This window comes from Ylistrum balloti, unplaced genomic scaffold (assembly GCF_031769215.1).
Source record: "Ylistrum balloti isolate Yb309-2 unplaced genomic scaffold, AGI_CSIRO_Ybal_v1 Utg370318, whole genome shotgun sequence".
Classification (NCBI taxonomy): Eukaryota; Metazoa; Mollusca; class Bivalvia; order Pectinida; family Pectinidae; genus Ylistrum; species Ylistrum balloti.
In genome coordinates this window covers 167,013-187,049 of record NW_026782234.1, presented here as the reverse complement: position 1 = coordinate 187,049, position 20,037 = coordinate 167,013, and the positions used below count along the sequence as shown (strand labels likewise).

General features: G+C 35.2%; 1 protein-coding gene across 1 annotated transcript in view; it reads right to left on the bottom strand.

Moving 5' to 3' along the window:
- The window catches only part of LOC132553320 (uncharacterized protein C10orf67, mitochondrial-like), a 47,803-nt gene extending 31,167 nt beyond the window's left edge, over positions 1-16,636 (bottom strand). The window contains exons 1-9 of the mRNA XM_060217555.1: positions 16,518-16,636; positions 15,144-15,264; positions 14,724-14,815; positions 13,503-13,554; positions 12,184-12,258; positions 5,749-5,928; positions 5,043-5,096; positions 584-728; positions 102-160 (exon numbers count right to left, since the gene is read on the bottom strand). Coding sequence (XP_060073538.1) covers positions 102-160; positions 584-728; positions 5,043-5,096; positions 5,749-5,928; positions 12,184-12,258; positions 13,503-13,554; positions 14,724-14,815; positions 15,144-15,264; positions 16,518-16,636 — 897 coding nt within the window. The remainder of the gene's footprint in view (positions 1-101; positions 161-583; positions 729-5,042; positions 5,097-5,748; positions 5,929-12,183; positions 12,259-13,502; positions 13,555-14,723; positions 14,816-15,143; positions 15,265-16,517) is intronic.
- Between the last annotated feature and the right edge of the window lie 3,401 nt (positions 16,637-20,037).

Here is a 20,037-nt window from a genome sequence, read left to right as displayed (position 1 = left end):
ATTACAAAATTCTCAAAATCACAGTTTTAAAGATTCGGGAAATTAGCAGGTCATATTAACTAATTCAAGGAGAACTATGAATAGCGGTTTGAGTTACTTACTTGCTCTGACAATGATTTCTCATTCTCTAGCATCTCTTTTAGTTTTGCTATTTCTTGATCTGTTATTTGTTAAAAAAAAAGTACTTATTCATTTGAACAGTGCATTAATAGCAATCATTAACAAAACTTTATGCTAGTTAACAACAAACACAAAAGGATATAAAATATATATACATATGATAACAAAGTATTTCTCTCATTGTTTATTGTTTAAAAGCTTGAAAATAGATATTAGAAAAACCTTGTGTCAGGTTTAAAATAACATTCATAAGTTAGCATCAGTATATTGTATATGATATCATTGAGTTTTAGGAATACACTTGACATCTATACCTACTGTGTTTTCACACAACAAAGAAACTAATGAGTGCAGCAATTTGATAAAAAATTGTGTTTCAAATTACACTTATACAAATGACTTAGTGTACACTTAAGGTATATACTAAACATGTATGATATTATATGATAATGAACATACATACTTAGCCCTGTAATATTCTCATCCTTAGCATCAATACTTTTCTCCAGTTTGCTAATTTTCCTTGACAGTCCACCAACCTCCTCTCGGAGTTCCTCAAGTTCGGGATTGATTTCAGGAGACTTGGATTTGATAGAAAGTTCCTCCACCTGGTGGTTAAAATCAGTGATCATGTTTCTATTAACACAAGTTGGTACATATATAGCCATTATCAATACCCTAATTCCCGCTCAGAATAAGTGTCCTCAGTCCATTTGTGAAATGTTTGATAACAACACAGTGTAACCACTTATAACAGAAACACACTTATCTATTTCCAGTACACTTTGTATTTGTAGAAACCAATTGCACTGCCATTACTTAAATCTTGACATACATATGTACTAGACAGGTACATTCTATGCAATAAAGTTTGTAAGCATGTGTTTTACAAGTGAATAATATATCTCAGACTGTACTCAGATGGTCTCTTGATATCAGTGTGTTTATCATAGGACATTTTAAGTGTGGTTAATTAAATACACATATTTACAAATAACAAAAAGTAATAAATTAACATACATTTCCGTAAGTTAAATATTCTGATATAGAAAGGCAGGAGGGAGCATATAAAAACACTGTCATTATCATGAGTACCTATATACATGATGGATATTATGATGCCTATATTATCTGTATACATAGTGGATATTATGATGCCTGCATTATCTGTATACATGATGGATATTAAGATGCCTGTATTATCTGTATACATGATGGATATTATGATGCCTATCTTATCTGTGTACATGATGGATATTATGATGCCTACCTTAGATATTATGATGTCTACCTTATCTGTATACATGGTGGATATTATGATGCCTACCTTATCTGTATACATGGTGGATATCATGATGCCTACCTTATCTGTATACATGGTGGATATTATGATGCCTACATTATCTGTATACATGATGGATATTATGATGCCTACCTTAGATATTATGATGCCTACTTTATCTGTATACATGTAGATATCATGATGCCTACCTTATCTGTATACATGGTGGATATCATGATGCCTACTTTTTCTGTATACATGGTGGATATTTTGATGCCTACCTTAGATATTATGATGCCTACCTTATCTGTATACATGGTGGATATTATGATGCCTACCTTTTCTGTATACATGGTGGATATTATAATGCCTACCTTACCTGTATACATGGTGGATATCATGATGCCTACCTTATCTGTATACATGGTGGATATTATGATGCCTACATTATCTGTATACATGGTGGATATTATGATGCCTACCTTAGATATTATGATGCCTACCTTATCTGTATACATGATGGATATAATGATGCCTACCTTTGATATTATGATGTTTACCTTATCTGTATACATGATGGATTTATGATGCCTACCTTAGATATCATGATGTCTACCTTATCTGTATACATGGTGGATATTATGATGCCTACTTTATCTGTATACATGGTGGATATTATGTTGCCTACCTTATCTGTATACATGGTGGATATTATGATGCCTACCTTATCTGTATACATGGTGGATATTATGATGTCTAAAACAGGAATATCCTGATGTCATTCTCTTATATCATATTAATTACTTTGCAAACAAGAACACACATATATATGATAAAGATACATAAGACATCAGATCCCGATTATACAAACATTGTATGTCATAAATTTTCTCACACCAAATATATATGTTTTAGCCTGTCAAGCAACACAATCAAAGGTTTGTTATTCACATATTTACATCTGTTGTTAAAGTAATCTACACACATATTTAGGGAAGCACTTATTGATATCATTTAGATTAATAAAGAAATCTTAATTTAGATATCATATTTAATGCTTTTGGGCATTATTTTAATTTTTTTTGCTATTTCACTGCACAAATAAAATTTGGCATATCCTTTTGAGCATGATCACTATCTTTCAACCGAACCTGAGTTATGATATTACAGCACATCCAGCTAACAGAATCACATGGTGATCTTGTAATGAAGGATTGCATATCAAAAAAGTAACAATAAAAAGGATATAGAATCTTGGTTTTCCTTCCTTTTAACTATGGAATTCATTGAAACCAACCTAAAACAACCCGTAATTACTATATCTTAATTCACTGCTGATTTATCTGACTTTTGTATACAAATAAACATCAACACTGCAAATTACAACACATCATCACAATCAAATCCTAAATACTTTAAAATTCATCAACACATTAATCCTAAACTTTTCAACAATAATCTGTGGTCTAGGATTTGTCTAAGATTCAAAACATTGAAATAATTTTTATTGTAATTCCCAAACTTGAAATGTAACTAATTTCATTGACTGAGTAGCTCTACCTGATTTAAACCATAGCGTGTTCTGAAGAGAAAACATTTCACAGTGTTGTACAAGATTATGATGATGTAATCCTACATTTAAAATTCCAGGATACATTGATGACATCTACAATTCAATGTTATACCCTATATATTCATGATACAAATCTAGATAGAATCCTTTTCTTTGATATTCATGACCCTAACATACAGTGTAACATTAATGATAGCTTGAGTAGACAAATAGATAACACAATGTTAGTGGCAGTGTTACGTCACACCTGACAGTGAGAGGTCTTACCACAGTGATTGGTGCTGGTGGAGGCTGGGGCAAGGGTGCTTGTTTGGGGCTAGAGGGTGCCACAGGAGTGGGAGGAGGGAGAGGAGAGGGTTGGAGTGTCTGAGGAGGTACAGGTGAGGGGCTGGGGACTGGAATCATTATTGGGACCTGTGGGGTAGGGTTTGCAGGGGTCTGATGGGCAACAGGTGTGGTAGGAGCCTTGGAAGAATCTTTCTTCTGCAAACAAAACAAAAACCTTTGACTGTTAGTAAAGGATCCAAACATGGCTGGAAAAAAAGGCTGTGAAATAAAGTGCAGAATGAGTAAATCATATGTGAAAACTGATAAAATCATACACACTTATGTAAAATCAGTAATTTCCAATAGAATGGCAGGAATTCAGATGTATGTATGTTTTGTAAACCATTGTCTAGACATAATATAATACATTTTTGTCTTTAATGTGAAGAAAATAGATACTGTGATAATTAATTTTTTGATGGAAGTCAAATACATAAATTCAATATATAAATGTTTTTTTCTTTTTAAATATTAATTAAAAGAAAGCTGAAATAAGGAGATCAAACACCACCAACCAGTTTAATCAAGACATGCAAGACCACATGAGGGATGGTAAAAATTACATGATGAAATTATTATTCATATTAATATTAGCAATAGCTTCATAAAACAAGGACAAATTACAAAACTCTTTATCTTACTGAAAGCATGCAGTTGCTTATCTATCAGTTTATAAGATACACAGTCAATGCATGCATAATTTTTACTGATGTGGTAAAATCTAAAACAGATTCTGTAAGTTGCTGATGCCAACTTTATATCAAAATTAAAGCAATGAAAGTATAAAATACATATATCTTTTAATACTCTGTTTATCCTATAATTAATCCTGGGCCACTACATAACCCCTGGAAAAAATAAGGGACGTGAAACTACTTTTGTATGTCAATGACATTTTGATACATATGAGTGGGCTTATTACCTGGGGTAGGATTCTTGCCAAATAAATATCTCAGGACTGATTGGGACCTAAAATTATAACTATGTAAAAATCATTTTACAGTTAATTTTCAGTGGAAACCCACACATACATTAATTACTTATCTCATTACATCTCAAATACTGTACCATCTACATTTCCTATAACAGTATATAAATATGAAGTGGGGATCTCTAACAAATTTGGTAGCAGTCTCAATAATTTTTTATTGATATGTCATGTGACAGAATCAACAGAGTACATAAACTTCTAAATGTTTATTTTTTAGTATAATGACTTGAACCAATACCTAATGTTTATATACATGTAGTCACATGTATATATAAAGGAGATTTGTCACTTCCATACTTTTTTAATTTGTAATTAGATAAAAGTTATTACCATTTCATTTGTGTTATTCAAGCAGAAAATTTTGATGTCACTAAAATTTGTTGAAATTTATTTCAATTAAATTGAAAAAAAAAGAAAAGAAAATAAGTGATTTAAAAAAGAAAAGAAAAACAGGGATTAAAACAGATGAATGACCCTAAAGAAAAAGATGTTGGTTATTGTACTTATATCTAAAGAACCTACAATGACAGTGATTATAAGAACATGTGAGGGATGGTAATATAAAAACTTTTACAATTTATAAATGTGAGGTAGATGGAGTCATGCACATATATTGGCTAGTATTCAGTCCACTCTATTGTTATAAACCACAACCGACCAATCAGAACAAGGTTTTAAATGACTTTGGTGGTTACAATCACCATGGAGACAGAGGGTTAGGGTTATAGAAATATCATTGGATGTTTTACCGAAGACACAAGTGATGAAGGTGTCCGATTGGATGGTCTGTCTGAAGGGGCCGGCTATAGAAACAGACTCAAAATGAAAATGTGGCGAAAAATAACAAAAACATTTACAACTCTACAGGTATTACATTACATTCAAATTTTACAAATTGGAATTAATAAATCATACATCAATTCTTACATTTTTTTCCATCTAGCTGAAACATAGTTAACTGTAATGATTTATGTTTCGTTTAATTGAAAATGTTAAATATATAGCACAGTTCTAAAGGTTGCTTGCTGAATAAAATGCTAACTTATATAAATCAAGGAGACATATGTATCGACCTTCTTTAGAATCAGAAGTTCAATTTCTGAAAACGATGAGGTTATCATGGCAATTACACCAATATCATGTATTTGAAAAAAATCTTCAAAAACCTACTAAGAATGGAATACATTGGTATTCATTGATAAAATCTGAAGTGTCTCCAAAATTCTTAGTTCCATAATCACAAGTTAAGCCTTTACATCCATCCAGACAACTAGTAAAACTCTCACCTGTATATTACATGTCCACGCAATAAATTAGTGAGATTGTCACCTGTACATATGTACTAACATTTTCCTTTCTGCAGAACAAAAGTGTTTTACTTACCATTCAAATGGAATTAAATACAAAATGTAATTTCATGGAGTAATATAATGAAATTGCCACTTGTTTACTTACACTTTCCATTTCGATGGTCTTTTGCTGCTGCTGGTAGTGTGCCAACTGCATCTTTAACATGGAGATCACCTGTTCGCTTCGCTGTATTGTCGCTTGCATTTCCTTGTACTGTTCCCCAAGTTTGTCTTTATCATTTGCACGCTTGTTTTTTTCACGCTGAATCTTGCTCTCCATATTTTTCTACAGAACAGATTTTGTTACATTTGTATGTTTCTGATCTCTACTGTCTACCTGAACATTCTTTACCTTCAAATTTTAAGTGTTTTTTTTTATCTATGCATACCAAATCTTAACTGATTTCTCAATATTTTAGCTTTTGATATATTATGACTCATAGAGTTTTATGGGTTAGTATTAATTATTAAAAATGAGTTGTAAAAATTCTGAATAACATCTCTTTTACATTGATCGTTAAAAAAAATAATAATATAAAAAACCCTTCAGATAATTTGTTATTAAATATATCTTGGATGGTAACAATAACACATATAAACAGATAATGTTTCATGGTTAAAGACATTGTATTGTGGATGTTTGTTTATTTATAAAATTACTTATTTCACCGAGTACTTCTTGAATGTATTAATATTTATATCGCAGATGTAAATATCCATCTTGGACATTCTCAGACTTTCCACACATCTATACATCTCAGATGTTCGCAGACTTTCCACACATCTATACATCTCAGATGTTCTCAGACTTTCCACACATTCATACATCTCAGATGTTCTCAGACTTTCCACACATTCATACATCTCAGATGTTCTCAGACTTTCCACACATCTATACATCTCAGATATTCTCAGACTTTCCACACATCCATACATCTCAGATATTCTCAGACATTCCACACATCCATACATCTCAGATGTTCTCAGACTTTCCACACATCTATACATCTCAGATATTCTCAGACTTTCCACACATTCATACATCTCAGATATTCTCAGACTTTCCACACATCTATACATCTCAGATGTTCTCAGACTTTCCACACATTCATACATCTCAGATGTTCTCAGACTTTCCACACATCTATACATCTTGGACATTCTCAGACTTTCCACACATTCATACATCTCAGATGTTCTCAGACTTTCCACACATTCATACATCTCAGATATTCTCAGACTTTCCACACATCTATACATCTCAGATATTCTCAGACTTTCCACACATTCATACATCTCAGATGTTCTCAGACTTTCCACACATTCATACATCTCAGATGTTCTCAGACTTTCCACACATCCATACATCTCAGATGTTCTCAGACTTTCCACACATCTATACATCTCAGATGTTCTCAGACTTTCCACACATCTATACATCTCAGATATTCTCAGACTTTCCACACATTCATACATCTCAGATGTTCTCAGACTTTCCACACATTCATACATCTCAGATATTCTCAGACTTTCCAAACATTTATACATCTCAGATATTCTCAGACTTTCCACACATTCATACATCTCAGATGTTCTCAGACTTTCCACACATTCATACATCTCAGATGTTCTCAGACTTTCCACACATCTATACATCTCAGATGTTCTCAGACTTTCCACACATTCATACATCTCAGATGTTCTCAGACTTTCCACACATTCATACATCTCAGATGTTCTCAGACTTTCCACACATTCATACATCTCAGATGTTCTCAGACTTTCCACACATTCATACATCTCAGATGTTCTCAGACTTTCCACACATTCATACATCTCAGATGTTCTCAGACTTTCCACACATTCATACATCTCAGATATTCTCAGACTTTCCACACATCTATACATCTCAGATGTTCTCAGACTTCCCACACATTCATACATCTCAGATGTTCTCAGACTTTCCACACATGCATACATCTCAGATATTCTCAGACTTTCCACACATTTATACATCTCAGATATTCTCAGACTTTCCACACATTCATACATCTCAGATGTTCTCAGACTTTCCACACATTCATACATCTCAGATGTTCTCAGACTTTCCACACATTCTATACACACATCTCAGATATTCTCAGACTTTCCACACATTCATACATCTCAGATGTTCTCAGACTTTCCACACATCTATACATCTCAGATATTCTCAGACTTTCCACACATTCATACATCTCAGATGTTCTCAGACTTTCCACACATTCATACATCTCAGATGTTCTCAGACTTTCCACACATTCATACATCTCAGATATTCTCAGACTTTCCACACATTCATACATCTCAGATGTTCTCAGACTTTCCACACATTCATACATCTCAGATGTTCTCAGACTTTCCACACATCCATACATCTCAGATGTTCTCAGACTTTCCACACATCCATACATCTCAGATGTTCTCAGACTTTCCACACATCCATACATCTCAGATGTTCTCAGACTTTCCACACATCCATACATCTCAGATGTTCTCAGACTTTCCACACATCCATACATCTCAGATGTTCTCAGACTTTCCACACATTCATACATCTCAGATATTCTCAGACTTTCCACACATCTATACATCTCAGATATTCTCAGACTTTCCACACATCTATACATCTCAGATATTCTCAGACTTTCCACACATTCATACATCTCAGATGTTCTCAGACTTTCCACACATTCATACATCTCAGATGTTCTCAGACTTTCCACACATCCATACATCTCAGATGTTCTCAGACTTTCCACACATCTATACATCTCAGATGTTCTCAGACTTTCCACACATCTATACATCTCAGATATTCTCAGACTTTCCACACATTCATACATCTCAGATGTTCTCAGACTTTCCACACATTCATACATCTCAGATATTCTCAGACTTTCCAAACATTTATACATCTCAGATATTCTCAGACTTTCCACACATTCATACATCTCAGATGTTCTCAGACTTTCCACACATTCATACATCTCAGATGTTCTCAGACTTTCCACACATCTATACATCTCAGATGTTCTCAGACTTTCCACACATTCATACATCTCAGATGTTCTCAGACTTTCCACACATTCATACATCTCAGATGTTCTCAGACTTTCCACACATTCATACATCTCAGATGTTCTCAGACTTTCCACACATTCATACATCTCAGATGTTCTCAGACTTTCCACACATTCATACATCTCAGATGTTCTCAGACTTTCCACACATTCATACATCTCAGATATTCTCAGACTTTCCACACATCTATACATCTCAGATGTTCTCAGACTTCCCACACATTCATACATTTCAGATGTTCTCAGACTTTCCACACATGCATACATCTCAGATATTCTCAGACTTTCCACACATTTATACATCTCAGATATTCTCAGACTTTCCACACATTCATACATCTCAGATGTTCTCAGACTTTCCACACATTCATACATCTCAGATGTTCTCAGACTTTCCACACATCTATACATCTCAGATATTCTCAGACTTTCCACACATTCATACATCTCAGATGTTCTCAGACTTTCCACACATCTATACATCTCAGATATTCTCAGACTTTCCACACATTCATACATCTCAGATGTTCTCAGACTTTCCACACATTCATACATCTCAGATGTTCTCAGACTTTCCACACATTCATACATCTCAGATATTCTCAGACTTTCCACACATTCATACATCTCAGATGTTCTCAGACTTTCCACACATCTATACAACTCAGATATTCTCAGACTTTCCACACATTCATACATCTCAGATGTTCTCAGACTTTCCACACATTCATACATCTCAGATATTCTCAGACTTTCCACACATCTATACATCTCAGATATTCTCAGACTTTCCACACATCTATACATCTCAGATGTTCTCAGACTTTCCACACATCCATACATCTCAGATGTTCTCAGACTTTCCACACATCCATACATCTCAGATGTTCTCAGACTTTCCACACATCCATACATCTCAGATGTTCTCAGACTTTCCACACATTCATACATCACATTCAGATGTTCTCAGACTTTCCACACATTCATACATCTCAGATGTTCTCAGACTTTCCACACATTCATACATCTCAGATATTCTCAGACTTTCCACACATCTATACATCTCAGATATTCTCAGACTTTCCACACATTCATACATCTCAGATGTTCTCAGACTTTCCACACATTCATACATCTCAGATGTTCTCAGACTTTCCACACATTCATACATCTCAGATGTTCTCAGACTTTCCACACATCTATACATCTCAGATGTTCTCAGACTTTCCACACATCTATACATCTCAGATATTCTCAGACTTTCCACACATTCATACATCTCATATGTTCTCAGACTTTCCACACATTCATACATCTCAGATATTCTCAGACTTTCCACACATTTATACATCTCAGATGTTCTCAGACTTTCCACACATTCATACATCTCAGATGTTCTCAGACTTTCCACACATTCATACATCTCAGATGTTCTCAGACTTTCCACACATTCATACATCTCAGATGTTCTCAGACTTTCCACACATTCATACATCTCAGATGTTCTCAGACTTTCCACACATTCATACATCTCAGATGTTCTCAGACTTTCCACACATTCATACATCTCAGATGTTCTCAGACTTTCCACACATTCATACATCTCAGATGTTCTCAGACTTTCCACACATTTATACATCTCAGATGTTCTCAGACTTTCCACACATTCATACATCTCAGATATTCTCAGACTTTCCACACATTCATACATCTCAGATATTCTCAGACTTTCCACACATTCATACATCTCAGATGTTCTCAGACTTTCCACACATTCATACATCTCAGATGTTCTCAGACTTTCCACACATCTATACATCTCAGATATTCTCAGACTTTCCACACATTCATACATCTCAGATGTTCTCAGACTTTCCACACATTCATACATCTCAGATGTTCTCAGACTTTCCACACATTCATACATCTCAGATGTTCTCAGACTTTCCACACATTCATACATCTCAGATATTCTCAGACTTTCCACACATTCATATACATCTCAGACTTTCCACACATTATACATCTCAGACTTTCCACACATTCATACATCTCAGATGTTCTCAGACTTTCCACACATTCATACATCTCAGATGTTCTCAGACTTTCCACACATCTATACATCTCAGATGTTCTCAGACTTTCCACACATTCATACATCTCAGATATTCTCAGACTTTCCACACATTCATACATCTCAGATGTTCTCAGACTTTCCACACATCTATACATCTCAGATATTCTCAGACTTTCCACACATTCATACATCTCAGATGTTCTCAGACTTTCCACACATTCATACATCTCAGATATTCTCAAACTTTCCACACATCTATACATCTCAGATATTCTCAGACTTTCCACACATCTATACATCTCAGATGTTCTCAGACTTTCCACACATTCATACATCTCAGATGTTCTCAGACTTTCCACACATTCATACATCTCAGATGTTCTCAGACTTTCCACACATTCATACATCTCAGATATTCTCAGACTTTCCACACATCTATACATCTCAGATGTTCTCAGACTTTCCACACATTCATACATCTCAGATGTTCTCAGACTTTCCACACATTCATACATCTCAGATGTTCTCAGACTTTCCACACATCCATACATCTCAGATGTTCTCAGACTTTCCACACATTCATACATCTCGGATATTCTCAGACTTTCCACACATCTATACATCCCAGATATTCTCAGACTTTCCACACATTCATACATCTCAGATGTTCTCAGACTTTCCACACATTCATACATCTCAGATATTCTCAGACTTTCCACACATTCATACATCTCAGATGTTCTCAGACTTTCCACACATCTATACATCTCAGATGTTCTCAGACTTTCCACACATCTATACATCTCAGATATTCTCAGACTTTCCACACATTCATACATCTCAGATGTTCTCAGACTTTCCACACATTCATACATCTCAGATGTTCTCAGACTTTCCACACATTCATACATCTCAGATATTCTCAGACTTTCCACACATTCATACATCTCAGATGTTCTCAGACTTTCCACACATCCATACATCTCAGATGTTCTCAGACTTTCCACACATTCATACATCTCAGATGTTCTCAGACTTTCCACACATTCATACATCTCAGATGTTCTCAGACTTTCCACACATTCATACATCTCAGATATTCTCAGACTTTCCACACATTCATACATCTCAGATGTTCTCAGACTTTCCACACATTCATACATCTCAGATGTTCTCAGACTTTCCACACATTCATACATCTCAGATATTCTCAGACTTTCCACACATCTATACATCTCAGATATTCTCAGACTTTTCATACATCCATACATCTCAGATATTCTCAGACTTTCCACACATTCATACATCTCAGATATTTCATGTTATCAGAGTAGTCACTTACACTATAAAGCACTGTAATGCGGGCTATAGCATCTGCTAACTGTTGTTTGAATGCTCGTCGTACTGTGTCCACCCTCTGTCAAATCAAATATTTTTAATTAACACTTCTAAAACATTACAGTAATACAGTCCAACAAGAAAAATAAACAATTTTATATATAATTACCGAACATACAGGTATTGTACTTTACACAAATACAACTATGATAAAATGTGATATTATCTTACTCTCAGTTACTGATAAACTGGTTTAGAATGTTTTCTTTTGATAATTACACAGAAGTCAAACCTAGAGCCTCCAAATTCATGAGGAAAACAAGCCTCATAACTGATCATTTATCGGCAGCTTTACTAGTCACAGCACATTGTATATAATCTATAAAATGAAAGCCACTGTATAGAGTAGATATCATTTTCAAAAGAGTGCTTCAACAAGCATACATGTGATAATGATGAGACGTTTTATCTCATCATCATGGATTACCATATTCAACTGAATAAAGGTAGTGTGCCTATAACACCCAAGGGCTACACTTTATGAAAGAATTGAAAAAAGGCAACATTTTTGCCATGGATTGTGTTAAGACATGAAATTGTGGCAGAAAAAAGAATGCAATTTAAAGTTTGAACAAAAGTCAACTGTCCACCATCTTAAAAAGTGGGTGGGTAGGAATTTGGAAGCAAAGATTTAAATGTCTGAATATTGTATTTGGAGATCAGTGAAGACTCAAAAGTAGCTAATCTTCATTCCCAGCACACCAAAGAGATGGGATAAATGATATACTTTTAAGGCAAGCGGCACTTATTAAGTGAAATAGGGTACTATCAACAAATTTATCACCCATATAGTAGGTTCATCTGCTTCACTAGGCTTTTAGTATCAGAAATCATGCACCCAAAGCAACTTTGGCTTGTACCCTCCCCTTCCTCCTATTCCCACCAAAGAGTGACCCTATCATACATTAAGTACCCTATCATACATAACTAGATAAGGGATCACTAACAAACCTCCCCCTTCCTCCTATCCCCACGAAAGAGTGACCCTATCATACATTAAGTACCCTATCATACATAACTAGATAAGGGATCACTAACAAACCTCCCCCTTCCTCCTATCCCCACAAAAGAGTGACCCTATCATACATTAAGTACCCTATCATACATAAAGAGATAACAGATCACTAACGAATCACTGTATAGCCTCAATAATTAGATTAGCAATTTTCTCCTGATCACTGATATCAAAAATGAACATCTAAAGTCATGTATCTGTAATTTACAAAGGGCGCAATTTCATTGTAATAAGAGGGGATAACTCACATCCTCATGCATCCTCTCCAGCTGGGTGACCTTGTCGTTGATGCGACAGTATCTATAGAAATTAAATGTGAATCACAACACAATACAAACATGCAAATACTATAGCATAACATTATAAGTGCCTGGGTTATCACAACTGTGATGTCCCTACAATGTCAAAGCATATACAATAAAGATATCCATTGCCTTGTACTCAGATATAAGTATTAGCATATTTCATTAACAAATAATTTATTTAATTTGCATATATCTAAAGATTAACCAATTAAAATCTCTGTCAGTTACACTTGTCCATTGTTTGAAATACTTAATCATAAAACTGAAACTTTGGTTTCTTTTCATCTCTATAATTTCAAATTACAAACTTGATACTTTGATCAATCTTAAAAAAACTGATAAAAAAATAAAATTTCTTTTCACTCAAAAATACTATACTGTGAAGTTAAGATTTTAATGACTTGACAATTTAGTCCTTTACCTGCCTGAACTTTATTTTATACTTTATTTCTTCTTCATAAAAAGCACATTTTAATCTGCCAAATATCTACATGATATTCTTCAATAACCTCAGTCTGAATGATGATTAGTTCACTTTTCACCTATCCTTTAGTTTAAATACCCACAATATATATTCATAATCTCTATGTAACTTAAAATTAGATTACAGTACTGATTGTGTGGTTGACTAATAAATACAAAGACATATATTACAAAACAGAGAGTGACAGGCTGTGATTTGAGTTATAGATCATTGGAAATAAAAAGATGGAAAATAGAAAGTGTCTGTAAGACATGAATGCTTTAACTTCCATAAAAAGAAGTATCATTGATCAATGAATTTGCTTGGTAACACGGGTAACACCATAAATGAGAGTAGATAATGGCTGTGGATGTTACATTTATAGTGTATAGTCTCGAGGGTCTACAATTGTAAGTGCTTTTTTAATAAATAGGAGTTTTTTGTACATATAAATGTCATAAAAAAAATTTTTTTTCTAAAGACAAAAACAAATAAAAAAAATGAGACATTTTGAAGACAAACAATGATGATCAGTAAGGTATTTACTAAATGGGTTTTATCTTGTTAATTAATGTGCTTGAAAAAAAAGGAGAAGATTTCACAAAGTAGGGACTGATGATGTGTTGTAGAAAGAAAAGGGTGTAACTAAAATAATTGAGCAGATTGAAAATACTGGCTGATAATGATACTGTAACACTTACAACTCCATAGCTTTCTCTTGAAGTTTCTCCTCATAGTCTGCCTGCATAATATGTTTGGCAAATTTTATATCCCTTCTAAGGTTTCTCACATCCTTAATTGGGAAAGAAGAAATACAAATCATTAAAAGAAATTAAATCCTAATTGTATGCAATCTTGTATTCCACTACTGATTAGACATCAGTTGAACTACTTAAGATTTTCTAAGTAAACAATATTTCCTAGTGGTATATAAAGAAATAGTTGAATAAATTTGATAAACTTACCGTTCCTTCAAGAACATGTGGAACTTTCAAATAAATTCAACTTATTTGTACACCATTTTTAAAGTTTATGACTAGATTTTAAAAACAAATACTAAAGTATAATGTGTATCACTATCAAGTACATAATACTGCTAAAGTAACTCTACCTAAACATACCTGTAGAAGTATTTGTATAATTTCTGTCATTTCCTTGAGGTCTACGACCTCTGTGACGTCTGTTTGTGAACATCTGTCTAGTGTGAAGAATCCAACTTTGTGTTGGTCTGCCAAGGATGGCCTACAGAAAATAACAATGATATAATGTATAGAGTTACCAATTTAGCTATACGTTGCTCATCGATTTTCTGAAAATCATACAGATACAGGTCTGGCTTGTCAATTTCATATTGTCTGTTAATATATGTATTGCATATGCAGTACTACTCTAGTAATCACAAAGTTATTTGAAAGGGACTCCAAATGAACTCATTGCCTTCAAAGTAAATGAGACATTTGTAGCTAAAATGTATATTTAAAATATGGTCTTTGTCATTCCAGTGAGAGCACTGCTTCTTGTGGCTTCCGTGTTAAGAGTCATGGACTATGACATTTGAAATTCCCGAAAGTACAGGGCACACAACAGGAATGTGTTTCCTCTGTTTTGTTAAATTAGGTCTACATGTAATGATTTCCAACAAAATTCATGAGTTGTTAATGGAATTTAGAATCTGCACTTGAGATTAGGGAAATCTTGATAAGGAAAGCAGATGGTGTAAAAGGACCAGGTCAGTTTGTGGCTTGGGAAATGTTAAATATTTTCATCGTCGTTGGTTCGTTTTCTGTCAAGGCACTCAACAGATATGAATGTTTTACCCCTGTCTTAGCCTAGTCAAGGGGTTGTTATCACACTGATTTATTCCTGTACATTTGAAGAAACAGATACAATATGCACTTGCTCCAGCATAAGGCATATCATCATTTTTTATTCGGAGGAGGAAAATATCTAGTAAAGTTAAGCAAAAAATATATATGTATTTGCCATAGATTGACAGTGGATCTCTTACGTAATGGAATCTGATCCTCTGTAAATCCCTGCTTGGATTCCAACAGAACGGATCTTTGGAACAGATTCTAATAATCTCAGCATAATTTGTCTGGTACGATGTTGATGATGGAAAAGGGCACTAAATGTGAACGTGTACGTCGATCTTTATGACGTCATTGTTTTGGCAATACACGATGACGCTAGGCGCGTGCAGGTGGGCGCCAGTTATCAAAACACACGTGGGTAAAACACTTTCTCTGTTTACCCGTCTATAAATATAATACTAATTTGTTGAACCTAAATCGCATGGATATATTTCAATTCGTAACTATTAACCAAACAGTAAATGCATATTATATCTAACTCTAAACTATGTTTATACAGTCTGGATTTTCTCTTCAGTGCAGATTCTCTTCATCATTTGATCAGTTGATAACATCGAAAAGGATAACCTAACATTCAGGACAAGATTTGTTTGTTTTTGACGATCAACTCTGTCGACTTACCTAAATAAATCTATTTCAGTTTCTCGCGTTCCCAAAATATCCAACACATGAGTCTGTAATCCCTGTTCAGCTAACGCGTAATCGCTTTGATCGAGGCGCCGAGGCTTCAGAAGCGCCATTTTGTTGCTATAAACATACCATAGACGGCGCGCTATGTACGATTTCCGGGAAGATAATTCACGATCAGATCCGAGTCCGTCAGACGAACACATAGGGAACAGTCCACTGAATTTTCACATTGATATAACCCAAACAAAACCTCTTAATCACGACAATTGAAATATTTCAATATCTTCAACAGTTCTGCATGATGGAGGTCATGATGTATTTGCCCTTATTTACATAAGTGGATGTTAAACAGCGACAAATAACATTTTTGACGTGTTTAACTCTTACACAGAATGTAAACAAGCAACAATTTTACCACTTTCTGATACAAACTCCACCACGTCACTCAGTTTTGATGAAATCTTTTATGTGTCTAAGGACTTATGATGTTTGAGTGTTTTAACAAATTAGATCCAGTGACATTGAATGGAGGAGGACCTGAAGACCGCATGGCAGGATTTTGATCCCAAAAGTAAAGACATGACCACAGAAGATCAGTGGAAATAGTTTCAGTCCACCATACTATCACTCATGGACAAATATATCCCAAGCAAGATGCTGAAAGGTGGAAAGTCAAACAAGCCATGGATAGATGGAAAGATCAGGAGAGAGATTAGACGCACGGACAAGCTCAGAAAGAGGCAACAGCAGACACGACAGCCTAACAACATCAGAAAGTACAAAGCCACCAGATCAAACATCCAAAAACTTATATGGCAGTCCTATTGAAAAAATCTGGAGAACATCTGAGTAGGAGGGGATGATGATAAACAGCCCAAACAAAAAGTATTTTGGAAATACATAAAAGGACTGTCAGGCGAACAAATATAGCTAGAAAACATAACTTCTGAAAAGGATATTGGTGTGACTGTTGATGAAGATCTAAGTTTTAGAACACATATCCAACTTGGTGTGAACAAGGCGAACAGCATTTTGGGAGTCCTTAGAAGATTGTTTACCGTAATGGATGATAAAATATTTAAACTGTTATTTAAGGCACTTGTAAGGCCACATTTGGAGTATGCCTCGAGTGTATGGAGTCCGTATAAAACCAAAGATATTGAACTGATAGAGAACATACAGAGGCGAGCAACAAAACTTATACCAGGATATAAAAACCTAACATACCCGGAACGCTTATGGAAACTAAACCTACCAACCTTGGAATATCGCAGAAACGGAGGGGATATGATTAATGTCTACAAAATCTTAAATAACATTTATGATAAACGAGTCACTACTAACTTTTTCAAGATGGATATCAACAGTAAAACATGAGGACATTCACAAAAAATATTTAAAAAACAATGCTTTTCGGATATCAGAAAAAACTTTTTCAGTTTTCGAGTTGTAGATAAATGGAATAGTTTACCACAATATATAATAGATGCAAATAATGTTATACAATTTGAAATATTAGTGGACAATTATTTGAAACTCTCTGCTTATTAATTAATTATTTAATTGATAAGATTGACTACTGGTTAAATGTTAAAAATGCAATGTACATTGGAAGTAAACAAATTGTTTTTGTATATGTACAATTCATTGATATGGATATAGAGGCTTAAAGCCTGCATCCATTATTTTTCCTATTAAATCCTATTAAATAAAGGCACAAAGGAAAGACAACTCTGGCGTAGCCCCCTTGAAGGAGGACGGGAAGTTACATTCTCAATAGGCAGTACCAATCAGTATTTACTAAGGAGGACCAGTCATCTGTCCCAGGACTGCCAGGAACACCATATCCTTCCATGGAGAACATCACCATAGAAGAGAGAGGGGTTACGAAGTTACTGCTTAACATCAATCCTAGTAAGGCCAGCGGTCCAGACAACATCTCTGCCAGGCTACTAAAGAATCTTGCTGAGGAATTATCACCATTCCTGACAAGAATATACCACAGCTGCTTCAGCACTGGAATATTACCATCTGAGTGGAAAAAGGCGAACGTCACAGCTGCCTACAAGAAAGGAGAAAGATTTAAGGCTAGTAACTATCGGCCTGTTTCCCTTACATGTACCTGCTGCAAGATTCAGGAACACATCATTATCCTGGACTTTTCAAAAGCCTTTGACTGGGTACCTCACCGACGGTTGCTTAGGAAGTTAGACTTCTATGGTATCAGAGGACCGACACATTCCTGGATAAGGAGCTTCTTGGAAGGACGAACCCAGCAGGTCATGGTAGAGGACAAGTTGTCGGAGGAAGCCCCAGTTGTCAGCGGTGTCCCTCAGGGGACTTGTCTCGGACCTCTACTCTTCCTACTGTTCATCAATGACCTCCCCAACAACATAGTGTCCCAGGTCAGACTTTTCGCAGATGACTGCATAGTCTACAGAACAGTGAGAGGAGAAGATGTTGACATACTGAAAACAGATCTTTCAGAGCTGGCAAAGTGGGAAAAACTGTGGGGTATGGAGTTCCACCCAGACAAGTGTAGTGTTCTGAGGGTCACTAAGAACAGGAAGACCATCCAAGCCCAGTACCATCTTAAAGGACACTTACTTGAGGAGACTAATTCCAGTAAGTATCTCGGGGTGGATCTCTCAGCAGACTAAACTTGGAACCATCACATAGATAGAGTATGCAAGAAAGCAAACAGCACTCTTGGCTTCCTCAGAAGAAACCTGAAGATCTCCAATGAGGATATAAAGGCACGTGCATACTATACACTTGTTCGCCCAACCTTAGAATACTGCTCATCAGTGGAGCCCACACACCAGGAAACAAATTATCCAACTTGAGATGATCCAAAGGAGAGTGGCGCGGTACACCACCAACAGATTTCGCAATACCAGCAGCGTATCTGACATGATGCAGACTCTACAATGGGAGACACTGAAATCAAGACGGCTTAAGATCCAGCTCACCATCATGTACAAGATTGCCCACAAGTTAGTGGATATCACAATAGAAACCTACTTAACACCATCCACAACTTGCACTCATAGGAACCACTCACTAAAGTTCTCTCATCTCCCCTCTCCTGAGGCCGCTACGGTAGCCGGATTGGTCAAACTAGCAGTGGGATGAGGAATTAGTTACAGGAACCACACTACACAATACACACATTCAGTACAAATATATATCTCTTCTTAAATATTATCTTATCATACTTGTTTTTATAATTTGTCAGATGAAACGCCGCGCACACACTGTATAATGGTCAGCCAAATGACAGAACAGTGGACGATGTAGATGTAGAATAAAGGTTAAGGTAATTTCTTTTTGCAAATTAAATTTTGTCTTCAGAAGTTTTTAAAGCAGGTGGACTCCATGACAGCTTTAAATAGCGGTGACATGGCCTTGGGGCCTGGTGACCCAATATCCCGGTAATGATATAAACTATGTAATTATGGAACGATAATATTAATTTATACACATCACAACTCGTTGTTTCCCATTCAAC